Raw genomic sequence first — 13,466 nt, 5'->3', positions numbered from 1 at the left:
AATTTTGGCTCTGTCTACCATGTAAGAATAAGTGGCCCTTCGTGGTGGAGACTCCTTACACCTCTTCTGAAGGTTGCTTTAACAATCCAACTCTGGTGCACACAAATTCATGGTTAATTCTTCCTGAGCTTAACCGGAACAAGATTAAAGCCTAATGGAGTGAAGATACTTTAAACCAGAGAAGAAAAGAGATCAATATTTAGCAGATCTTTCTATTTATATTCTATTCCATTAGGAAGAATTTCGAAGCCATGTAGAACAAGATTGTAATTAGTTTTAACTGCTGTTCTTTGTGCAATCATGCTTAATACCACGTATGTCTGCAGTTCCTGGAAACCCATAGTTTTATGGCTCCTATCCTACCTAGTAGCGTGAGGTACAGTAACTTGGAATGACTGACTATATAAGATAGATCTCAGTTCTCAGAAGACTTGTTCTTTAATTAAATTAAGAGATATTTAGCAACAATCGTTTTTTCCCCCTCTTCCTCAAATTGAGTTCCCCAATAGGAAATATCTTGACAAAATACAATGCTCATCACCAAGAGATATTCAGAATACTCAAAACAGAGAAAATTATGCTAAGGAGACTGTTAGAAATATTAAACTATATACTTTTCTTACCAGTCCAGTATGAAATGCTTTGTTTTTTCTTGCTCAACCACACTTTTAAAAGAATTACATTATAATCCTAATCTGAAATAGCAATTTCTCTGCTTTTCTACTGTAAGAATAGCTATGTACATAATAAATTACATTCCACATGGGTTAAATAGTCTCTTTTCATTCTCTTCAGTTCAGCTGTTCATTCCAAACTGTATTTCTTGTTTAAACCATTCTTCCATTTACTTCCTTCACTTACTTAATTGAAAATTTGTTTCAAATTTCTAAGAATATTTTAACATATTTGGTGGTTTCCTGAAAACCCAGGGCAAACACTGTTTCTTTGCCAGTTCCCTTAACTTATGGTAGATATGTACAGAAAACCAGTTTATATATATATATATATATATATATATATATATATATATATAAATTAAATACTAAGAACGTACACATTTCTACATAAATCTAAAGCAACATAATATTTGAGTCACTCTGAAGTTTAAAATGTGAATTTATAAGTTTAAAATGTTTCTCCTGTAAATAATTCTCAGTTTTTGAGTCAAACTTGCAAAACACAACTAATAATAATAATAATAATAATAATAAAATATTTATTTGTATCCTGCCTTTCCCTTTTGAGGATATAGGTGGGTAACAACAGTCCAATATAATATTTAAAAACAGTAGTAACATGATCCCAATCCCCTAGCCCCCCTCCTTCTGCTAAAATACAAATAAAACATCATACTATATACTAACAATAGCAGTATCACACATTACACCCAGTTGCATAGAGAATGCAGCTAAAATTAGGAAAACGGAAAAATAGTTACAGGAGTGGTCATAGGGAGAGACAGTGGGTAGGTGAGCAGTTCAGGTTCTCATTCTGGAGGTTAGTCTGGGAAGGCTCACCGGAAGAGATCCGTCTTTATCACCTTTTTAAAGGCCTCTAAAGATGTAATTTGGCAGATCTCCTCCAGCAGGTCGTTCCGCATTTTCGGAGTAGCAGCTTAAAAGGTCCTCTGGGAAGTTGCCACCAGCCTGGTTTTCTTCGGCTGTAGTAGGTTCCTCCTAGAGGACCTGAGTGTGGGGAAGGATTGTATGGGGGGAGGCATTCCCTCAAGTAGTCTGGACCCAGGCCATGTAGGGCTTTATAGGTAATAACCAACACCTTGTACTGAGCCCGGAAGCTAATAGGCAGCCAATGTAGAGATTTTAAGATACGTGTAATAAGTAGCTTTGGGAACATCTACACTGTAGAAATAATGCAGTTTGACACCACTTTACATGCTGTAGCTCAATCCTATGGAATCCTGGGATTTGTAGTTTTACAAGGTCTTTAGCCTTCCTTGCCAAAGAGTGCTGGTGCCTCACAAAACTATAAATCCCAGGATTCCGAAGGATGGAGCCATGGCAGTTAAAGTGGTGTCAAACTGCATTCTACAGCATAGATGCACTCCTAGACATAAAAGGTACTGCAATAAATAAAAACATGGTTTCCGAAACACACAGTTTAGCTTATTTCCACAGAGGATAGAATCAACTGTCTAAATTAACATGTTACAGCCTGCTGCAAGAGCTGCTAACTGAATCATTATGAACTGACTTATTATTAAATAATCAAATAAAACTGCCTGTCTAATTCATGATGAACCAGAGTGGTCTGAGCATTGGATCTGACTCTGGAGACCAGGGTACGAACTCCCACTCTGCCATGGAAACCTCCTGGATGACCTTGGGCAAGTCACACACTGAGTATCAGAGGGAGATAAAAGACCCCCCCCCCAACAAATCCTGTCAAGAAAACCCCATGACCCCACGTTTGCCTTGCGGTTGCCATAACACCTTGAAGGTAAGCAACACATACACATCCAATTCATGAGCTTTGGAAACACAATCTCATTATTTCTTTTAGATATACTGTATAAGAGGTAAACATTTAAGATAAAGGCATATCTACTTCTATAACTAACAATTTCACCCTTACAAAATTAATGTTGTTTTTTTGCTATCAGTCAGCACCAACTATTGTCCAAAGTACAGTGGGACCTTGCTATCCAGTTCCAGGACCTCCTGTGAATACCATGGATACTCAAGTCCCATTATATACAATGACCTAGTACAGTGGTGGTGAACCTTTTAGAGACTGAGTGCCCAAACAGCAACCCAAAACCCACTTATTTATTGCAAAGTGCCACATCCCTCTGGATTTCTAATGACAAACTCTAGTGAAGTCTGTGTTGGGACGATGGTGCGTGTGCCCACAGAGAGGGCGCTGAGTGCCACCTCTGGCACGCATGCCATAGGTTCGCCATCACTGACCTAGTAAAATTGTGTCTCTTATATAAAAAAGCCAAATAAAGGTTTGCTTATATAATGGTTGAATCCATGGATTAAGAATCCATGGATACAGAGAGCTGACTGTACCTTGAGTCAAAGTGGCTCTCTTTCAAGAACGCTATTCCCAGACCATTAAATATTATTCTGTCTCCATCATATTTTCTAATCTTGTTTATAAACTAGTTTTCTATTAACTTCTAAAGTAAATGTTGAAGAAATGTCTACAGAATGATGTCTTAACTGCAACGCCCACTTCATAAAAGAGACAAACAACAAAAGGAAACACTGAAATCTTTCCAGAGAAGTGCAAAAATAACTCCTGCTAAGTTCTTTACTCCACTCATAGAGGCTTGTATTCAGGTTTCAGCAATTATCAAAGGACACTGGGGTAGTTTGCACAGAACACTAAATTATGGTTTAGTACAATAAACAAAAATGAGTCTGTTTCAAAGTGCTCTGTTCACACACTTCCTCTTCCCACTGCTTTTCCCACCAGACCAGGCGTAGGAATAAACCAGATATCATTTTACTTAAACAGATTGTGCAAAACAGCAAATAAGGAGTAAGGTTAGTTTGCTAAACTAATTTATTTGGTTCCTAACTAGAAGCATTTCAAAAACAACAACAACAAATACAGAATAAGATAATAGGAATCACCTATCTCATTCTTTCTCTCCTGTCATTTGCAAACACTGGTGCAAAAGATGTTTGAGAGTATGATGGGTTTTTAGTGTAATTGCAAGCAATTAATAGGCACCACAGTTCATGAGATACAAGAGGACAGGTCACTGCCCCAAGAAGCTGACAATCTAAAACACACAAGAATCAAAAACAGAGGAAAATGTAAAACATTAAGGGAAAATTACAGAGAAAGGATAAACAAATATTAAAAGGACAGTAACAAAATATCACTTCACATACTTTCAGGCTAACTATGGTATACACAGTACTAAGACAAAGAAATTATAGGGCTATGCCAAAACCGTTATGAAAAAGTTAGGAATGGAGTTAAGATTTGAAGGAAGTGAAAAATGGCACCTATGTGTTTTTTTCCCCTAAGACAAAGGCAGGTAATGCAAAAAGTAGTTGGAAAAAATTCAAGCTGTTTAATTAGTAGCTGCAATTCATTGTGAACATTCAAGTTATCTTAACTATTTAACATAAACACAATAACTTCACAGTTAATTATTTGTATTCCACATCTTTTAAGGTCCCTTTTGGAGGCCTGAGATTTTTTTTAGCCCTGTTTGACAATTCAAACTGGAAAAACTAGTTGTAGTTTAATGGTTTCATGCACTCTACTTTTTCTTAATTTAACAGATACTAGAAGCGCCATTAAATTAGTACCACCAGTAAAACCAGTCACCAAATACACAACTAACTGCACAATGACCTTTAACATAAGTTGTCATATGATACATCAGGGAAGGGCAGCTACAAACTAGCTGGCTAAGTACACAGCAACAAAGGATTAAGTGGAATAATCTTCTTAAAGTATCAAATGGAAACTCAGAATCATGCAAAATGCAAAGCTATAAATAATTGGTTTCCTTAAGCAAAGAAAAAAAATCAAGGCATGTTAATGATTCATGGGTCAATTTCCTCAGATATCCTGTCATTTCTCCGTTTCTCCATCATGTGCCCTTGTGCAACGCCACACAAAAGAGCTGAGGCATATGAAAATAACTTGATAGATTTTCCTGCAGTTCCTGGCAGGCTAAGAGGAAGGCATCATGTTTACCAAACATCTGATTTAAAATCACCATCTTTTCTGCCTCTTTCTTGTTACTTCTTTACAGTGCTCCCAATTGATGTTATTTTTAATACAAAAACATCCCCTCATATGTGCCCGCAAATGTGCTTTTAAATGGAAGAGAGGCAAAGTGAGTTTGTTTAAAAATTAAAAAAAAACCCACATACATTTAAAAGTTTATCTTAACAACTAATCACAATTGCATAGGCAACAACCAATTCTAACTACTGTATACTAAGAAAAAGCAACATATGAATACTAAAAGAAGAAAAAAGGAATATTAAAGCTTTCAAGAAGAGCTGTATTTCTAAAGGTACAAACCATTTAGCAGGAAGCTGCATAAGGGCCATAGTTTATCTACAGACCTAAATATTTTTGGAGGACAGTAGTCCCAGAAATGAGTATCCATTCTAATACTGTAAATACCACCAGAATGTCATGTCAGATTGTCAGTTCCCATGCTGTTCTGAAGAGTTCCACTGACTACTCTCTGGAGAAAATGGGAGGAGGAAGAAATTGCAAGGTAGTGTGAGTATCAGTTAAAACCACTTCCCTTCCTATTCTATTAATGGAAACCACCATGGGTCCAAAGAGCCTTTCATCAGCAGAATGATACTGGCCTTGGAATGCCATAGATTAATCAAATTCTGTAGGGAAGTTAGGCTCATTCTTTGTTCTCCCTTTGGAGGCAGGTTAAGAACTTTCTTTGCCAGCAAGTTTTTGGAAACCGATTCTAACAAAAATGACTTTTATGGTAGTGTACCGTTTTTAAGCAAGATTTTGATTGGTTTTAAATTTGTTGCTATTTAATGCTATTTTGTATGTTTAGATGTTTTTAACGACAGTTGACACTCCACATTTGCGACTTTGACTTTTACAGCTTTGATCAATCACAGATTTGATTCATATGTTCTCTCTAGGAATCTCTAGATCCTCCAGCATGACTCTATTGTCAACCTCTGCCAAAAGTCACACTGAAGGACCTAGACATTCCTAGAGAAAGCACTTCTCTAGGCATCTGTAGGTCCTCCAGCACAATTTCATAGTTGACTTCTGGCAGATCTTGACCACAGAATTGCCCTGAAGGTTCTAAAGATTCCTAGAGAGTTTTTCTACTTCACGGAAGTCCTGTGCTCCTAACCCCAGCAAATATGGAGGGTCCACTGTACATGTGTTTTATTGTACAGTCGGCCCTTCTTATACACGGATTTTTTATACACGGATTCAAGCATACACGGTTTGAAAATGTTCCAAAAAAGTATAAATTTACCTTGATTTTCCATTTTTATAAGGGACACCATTGTGCTATGTCATTATATTTAATGGGACTTGAGCATACACGGATTTTGTTATACACAGGGGATCTTGGAACCAAACCCCAGCGTATAACAAGGGTCCACTGTATTCTCCTTTTTTTCTAAGCAGCCTTGAGTTCAAGCTGGGAAAAATGGTGGGATATATATAAAATGATGGATGGATGGCTGAATTAGCCAAATGATTTCTTAAACTGTTCCATGGTACAGGTTTGTAAATTACCACATAATTTCCATTGAATAAATTTGCACATTTTTAGAAATGAGGAGAACTAGTCTTGCCCCTCTCCTTTCAAGCCCAAACACCACATATGACTAATACAGCCATCTGCCTAGCAATATCATTTAGAGTTAAAACCTTTAGCAGAGTTATTTGTAAGAAAAGGTTACTGAGATGTACATTTTATTCTTATTACAGACAGTATAGGTTTGGCCAAAACAGTTTTAAAACCAATCCAGAGAAGCCACAGAAAAAATTAAGAGGTTGAAGCAACTTCACCCTCTTGTGGCTGATTCAGGCAAGTTTTCATTTCCAGATTTTTAAACATAATGGCATAATGAGTGTTAGATAGTGACTCCGGAGACCAGGGACTGATTCCCAGCTTGGCCATGAAACCCACTGGGTGACCCCTGGGCAAGTCACATGCTCTCAGCCTCAAGGGAAGGCAAGGGCAAACCACCTCTGAACAAATCTTGCCAGGAAACCCCATGATAGGTTCACCTTAGGGTCACCATAAGTCGGAAGCGACTTGAAGGCACACAACAACATCTTGAAAAGGCAGCGCAGTGGTATGGAAGAGATAGCTAGATTTTTTTAATTTTTAATTTTTAAATATAGCTCTGGATAAGAATTCCAGTAGTGTATCGGGGTAATACAGTCAGCTCTTTGTATCTGCAGATTATTTATCCATGGATTCAAGCACCCACAGTTTGAAAATATTCTATACAGTCATCCCTCCATATTTGCGGCTTTTATATTTGTGGATTTGATTATTCACGGATTTCATTAATATGTTCTCTCTAGGACTGTCTAGGTCCTCCAGTGCAACTCTGTGGTCAACTTTAACTAAAAGTTGCACTAAAAGACCATTTGTAGCTACTCCAGTGCCATTTTATGGTCAGTGTATGTTGGACATTGACCACAGAGTTGCACTGGAGGACCTAGTGATTCCTAGAGAGGTAACCTTCAGGTAAAAACATGGTGTTTTTGTTATTTGCGGTTTTTCCATATTCACGGGGGTCTTGTTCCCCTAACCCTAGCGAATATGGAGGGACAACTGTATACACACACACACAATATGCGCCTGCACCATATGCAGGCATGCCATACGCAGCTTCCAGCATGCTCATGCTGCACCCAGCATGGGCTCGTGCCCCATTATTTTCAATGGGGAAGAAGCATATATGCTTTTTCCCTTACGTGGGGTAGTCTGGAACAGATCCCCTGCGTAAGGGAAGGGTCCCCTGTGTATATGTGTGTGCGTGTATATGTGTGTGTGTGTATATGTATATATATATATGTGTGTGTGTGTGTGTGTGTGTGTGTGTATATATATATATATATATATTCCAAAAAGTGTCTGTTACATTTAATGGGACTTGAACAACCACAAATTTCATGGGAGGTCCTGGAACCAAACCCTAGGGCCCACTGTACAAACTTAAACAAAATATGTGAACATTTTGAATGTGGAGTCACATGACTAATCAACAGGGGGAACCATACTGTGCAAAAATACTATGGATATGGCAGTACATAAACACTGAATAGCAGGATATATTCTATTGAGGGAAAGAATTGGCATGTTGCTAGGTCTGGAAGCCAAGCCCTATGAGGGGTGCCTTAGGGAGTTGAGAATGTTCAGCCTGATGATAAGAAGGTTAAGAGGGGACATGATAGTAACGTTTAAGTATCTGAAGGGATGTCATACTTGTTTGCTGTTGCTCCGTCCAGAGATTAGGACAAGGAGCAATGGATTCAAACTACAGGAAAAGAGATTCCAACTAAATCTCAAGAGGAACTTCCTGATAGTAAGAGCTATTTGAAAGTAGAACATACTCCTTCAGAGAGTGGTGGAGTCTCCTTCTTCGGAGGTCTTTCAACAGAGGCTGGATGGCCCTCTGTCGGGAGTGCTTTGATTAGTGTTCCTGCATGGCAGGGGTTGGACAGGGTGGCCCCTGTGGTCTCTTCCAACTCTATGATTCTGTGAGTCTATAAGTCTATGGTATGCCACACAGTGAAAATTCACCAAAGAAGCAGGAAGCTTCAACAAATGATGACTATGCAAATGAATAAAAACAGTGGCTGGCATACTGTTCAACCTTAGAAATTTTGCAATTCACATCACTGATTGTGGCATTACCCCAACTGCAATGTTATCCAAAGCCACTTTAGAAGTCAGGCTGCCACACCAACCAAGCAATCGAGGCAAGCAGGTTACTGAAGAATGATGTGTCTGGCCCTCCCTGCTTCCACCAGTGAGATGCAATGTGATAAGCAGTTGTGACATGATCTTATCACCTAGCAGTAGGGAGCTGGATGCATGATCTTTCAGCATTTGCTAGTACCTCAGAACTCCTTGGTGGGTGTAGCCGCCTGGCTTCTAAGGTAAGTTCTGAGGAGTTGAGGTAGGAGACAGATTAAAAGTATGCAAATGTAGCTATGTTTTCTATGCAGGATCTCAGTCAGCATTCGTACCATCTGGATCATTTTAATCATCTGGATTTCTATGTGGAGATAGAATTACCATGTCCTTCAGTGGTTTAAAGAAACCTCTTAAAGTTAACGTTTTAAGAAGTAAAACAGCAAAATATATATTTGAAACTGAGTCTGCACGTATCTAAGAAGCATCAAATAAACGTGTAATAGAAACTTTTTTATGGTAAAAGACTCAGCTGTATAAATCTAATGGCTAAAATAATACATTTCTCCGCACCTCCACATCTCGGATTCTAAAACAGCATTAACAAATACGGAGAGTGGGGAGGAGAAAAGATAAACAGCAGCATGCTTCCCATTTCTGACAAACACTTGACTGCAGCTGGAGAGAGGCTAAAGTTACCTTGAATATTATGGGGCAGGGCAACAAGAAACATAAGGCACTTAAGCTTCCCATTGTGCCTTCCCTCGCATATGCGTTGTCATTTAATGCTATGCCCTATATATTACCAACACAGTGTAAATGTACACTGGACTCCACAGATGTATAATGAAGGCACCAAGGCCTTGAACTCATTCATTGTGGAATGGTAATTTAGCTCCTACCTATCAAATCAAAAGTATGAAGAGTCTTTAGAGTGTACTTGTGGGATAAGCTACAACAGGGCAAGTCTTTTGCAACTAAATGATAACTCTTCTTGCAGCTAAATTTGAGTTAGCACTGTAGCTCAACAAGCTTTGAGCTCATATCTGCACTGTACAATCAGTGCTCAGTTGTAAACATGCTGCAATAAATTAACATGGTGACTTCTTTGAAAACTACCTGGGAGTAAGATCCAATGAAATGAACATACTTAACATCCAAGAAGCCATGTCTAGCAATAACAAGACACAATAATCATGTCATATAATAGTAATCCTAAGAACTGGCACTGAAGGTGCAGGATATATGTATTATAAATAAAAACATGCAACTACAGAAGTGGATGGTGGCATGCCAACAAATAAAACAGCAGAAGGAGCAGGGAATTTCTGCATTAAATATGGGTTTTCCAAAAATGCAGTTAAGTCTCAAAATAGGTAGACCAAGGTTTGCATATGCATGCTTCTCTCATGATGCTATGGCACCTTGGGCACACAAATTTTCCTAGCTGTCTCCCCTAAGTACAGATGTTTCTTGGAAAAAGGAGTCTTGCTATTAATCCAACCCAGAACTACACCTACAGTGTTCCTGAATAGGGCCTGACCTGAATCCAGAATAGAAGCCCTGTAACACTAGCACAATACAGTATTCATGCTTGGGGCTGCTACTAATAATAGCTAAGCTACAGCATGCTAGAGAGCCTGGTGTTCTGTTTAAAGCTCTGTTCAGGCCTTGCTAGTTAGACCCCTAAAGGAAATTACAATACTACATGTTTAAATTGATACCCCACATTTTAGTGCTAATCCCTGCTTGTTAAGATTAAATCTTCCTTTACCCATAATGGAACTTTTGTGCAGAATAGGCATAGCCTTTATTAAAATTATGGCTCATACCTATCCCATACAGTTCTTGGCAAAATTTGCTATTTCTAGGTTAATTAAGCTTAGGACTGGAACAACAGAGGCATGTCAGCCAGCAGCAAATCATGCTTAGGGGGACCAGAGGTACTGTTGTGGCCCATTCAATCTCCACAGTAGAAACATGCAGGGATGTCTCCCCCCCCCCCCCCCAACCAACTCTGAGCTCCTGCCAGCTCATTAGGATGATCAGAAAGTGGGTGAGTGAGCATTGGTGCAGAATCTTGCCTGTGTACACCTTTCCTCAGCCAGCACTGATGCCTCTTAGAAAGAAAACTAATTTTTCACAGAACACTTTCTATCTTCCCTAATGCACATCATGCCTACCAGCCATGCAGAGGAGCAGGGGTCCTGTGGTACACTTGAGAACTAATGCATTCATCGTGCCACAAGCTGTATCATAAATGAATGTAAAAATTATACATGTATTATATTATGAGAACTACCAGATTATGAGATTCAATACCCCACAGGCCATTTACAGCTTGAGGCCACATGTTGAGAATGACACTAGTCCTTGTGCATCCTTCCTGGCCTGTTTTCAAAAATAGGATCCCTCAGGATGGGAATCTTACACCTGGAAAGCTTGGACTTAAGTGTGTGTGTGTGTACAGGCTAATCAGATGTTATAACTGCAACGGAGGACAAGGCACCTCAAAATGTAGGCACATTCAAGCAAAAATGGAGGACATGACCAAATAAAAGCTAAAACACACTCCTTAGGCTCACTTAAAATTGAGGACATTTTGCATTTTTCCTGGACAGAAAGCTGACATGTAGGACATGTCCTGGAAAGGTAGACGTCTCGTCACCCAGAATATGGGTAGTAAGCGGAACAAGATATTGAGTTTTCAACTCTAGATACAAGCAATACAGACACACACACAAATATATTTCCTGCTTTGTGGGGCTGGCTTAATAAAGGTATTAGCACCACTGGGAATAACTAGCCCTTATCTTTAACAGGGCAGGTATCATTCCCTAATACCAGCAGGAGCCTCACTGTGGCCAAGACTCCTGTCCTGGAAAAGGAGGATGTCTGATCACCCTCTGTGTGTGTGTATTCAATTACACACACACACACACACACCTCTCTTAAGCCAACCCCTGCTTTGTGGGGCTGTCTTAATAAAGGTATCCGCACAATGGGGAATAACTATCTTTAGAAGGTATTATTCCTAAATACCACCAGCAGGAGCCTCACTGTGGCCAAGACTCCTGTCCTGGAAGAGCAGGACATCTAGTCACCCTGTTTGTGTGTGTATGTCTGCATGTTCCATAATACACACACACACACACACATATACATACATACATACATACATATACTGTATATTAAGCCGACCCTTGCTCTGTGGGGCTGTCCTAATAAAGATCCCCGCACCATAGGGAATAACCATCTCTAAAAGGCATTATTCCTAAATGCCACCAAGAGGCGAGGACCCGGGGGATCCTGGGAATGGTAGTTTCCCCTAGTTCTCACCCACCCTGCAGGGCCCGTCCGGGAAGAAGACGGCCAGCGGGAGGTTGCAGGCGATGAGGGCGGTGGGCAGGTCGTGCAGCGACATCGTCGTCTCCATGCCCACGAAGGTCCACTCCAGCGGGTCCTCCTCCGCCACGGCCACCGCCTCCTCACCAGCCCCCTCGGGCTCCTCTTCCCCCTGGCCGCCTTCGCTCTCCTCCTCCCTCCGACAGCCGCCCCCCAAGGCTTCCATGCCGGCTGAGCGGAGGAGGAGGAGGAGGAGGAGGAGCCTCCGTGGCCGACTGAGGGAAGGAGGAACAAGGCAGCCAGGGGCCTTAACTCTTTCCCTGAGGAGGCGCCCAGGCCTCAGATCCCCCGCCTGAGCCAATCAAGCCGCTCAACAAGTGACCCGTCTCCAAGCGGCTAGGCTTTGCGGCCGCCATTTTATGGGAGAGCATCAAGGGCGAGGCCCGCCTCTGAGGCCTAGTACTGCTGCTACTACTACACTCGTCCCTGTGGAAACACCGCAAACAGCAAAAACACTATCATGCAGATGATGATGATTATAATTAGTACCACTGCACTACATTCTTAAAACGGGGGCTAACCCCACTTTAACTGCCCTGGATGCCTCCTGTTGCATTCTGGGACTTGTAGTTTAAGAAGGGGTATTTGGAATATTATTCCGCCAGAGAGGTCTTATAGGCCTCGCTGAACCACAAACTCCCACAATGCAACAGGAGGCTGTAAAATGCATTAGCCCTGTTTTAAGAGTATATTGCAGTGGTCCCCAAACTGCGTTTTTTAAGGGATTTTGGACTTCAGCTCCCAGAATTCCAGGCTATTGGCTGAGGCTTATGGGAGTCCAAAAGGTCTTAAAGAGGCACAGTTTGGGGACCAGTGTTGTAGTGCGATAATCTGCACTCATCCCTCCATATTTGCGGATTTGATTATTCACAGATTTGATTAATATGTTCTCTCTAGGAATATATAGGTCCTCCAATGCAACTCTATAGTCAACTTTAAATAATCAGCAACAAATCATTCACAGGATTTCACCACGAATGAATTGTTGCTGGTTATTCCCAGGATAAGTCATCTTTAATCACGATACATGTAAAAATCTTCACCGCAATTGTTTGAATATGTGACTAGATAATGCCTGTTTAAACCCCTGATTTTCCTCACATGTGATAAACTCCATAGTTAAAGACTTTTCCTGCCTTGGATCAAAGACTGATCAGAACAGAGGCTGCAGCCAAGAAACAAGCAGCCTAGGAATGGGAGGGGCAGCTATGAAATAACTAGATAAGATCCTAAAGCATAAAAGATACAACTGGGCACTGAAGTTAGAATTGTACAAGCCATTGTGTTCCCCATCACCCTAGACAGTGAAGAAAGCAGATAGAAAGAAAAGAACTCATTTGACTTGTGATGCTGGAGAAGAGTGCTGAGGATACCATGGATGGCCAAAAAGACAAATGAACAGCTCTAGACTGAACTCTCCCTGGAAGCAAAGATGCCAAAACTGAGGCTGTTATATTTTGGCCACATCATGAGAAGGCATGACTCACTCAAAAAAGACAATAATGTTAGGGAAGATAAGAGAGTAGTAGAAAGAGAGGAGCAGCACATGCCAGAGAGATAGATGTAGGGCAAAAATAGACAGCCTTTTAAAACTGGCTTCTAGCTGGCTTGGGGGTGTGGTGTTTAGACACCCCCGACTCACTCGGAAGCCACACTAGCAATTACATGCTGGCGGGCTTCCAAGCAA

At 40.6% G+C, this 13,466-nt stretch overlaps 2 protein-coding genes across 2 annotated transcripts in view; one reads left to right on the top strand and one right to left on the bottom strand.

Moving 5' to 3' along the window:
* RCAN1 (regulator of calcineurin 1) overlaps positions 1-12,255 on the bottom strand; it is a 53,883-nt gene extending 41,628 nt beyond the window's left edge. The window contains exon 1 of the mRNA XM_089512035.1: positions 11,718-12,255. Coding sequence (XP_089368161.1) covers positions 11,718-11,945 — 228 coding nt within the window. The 5' untranslated portion in view covers positions 11,946-12,255. The remainder of the gene's footprint in view (positions 1-11,717) is intronic.
* Positions 1-13,466, top strand: part of LOC149319602 (chloride intracellular channel protein 6-like) — a 150,132-nt gene that overhangs the window by 90,461 nt on the left and 46,205 nt on the right. The gene's annotated exons all lie outside the window — the stretch shown is intronic.

Source organism: Sceloporus occidentalis, unplaced genomic scaffold (assembly GCF_023333645.1).
Source record: "Sceloporus occidentalis isolate IW3139 unplaced genomic scaffold, rSceOcc1.0.p SCAF_2, whole genome shotgun sequence".
Lineage (NCBI taxonomy): Eukaryota > Metazoa > Chordata > Lepidosauria > Squamata > Phrynosomatidae > Sceloporus > Sceloporus occidentalis.
Note: the sequence above shows the minus strand (reverse complement) of the source record. Positions and strands in the feature narration are given on the sequence as shown.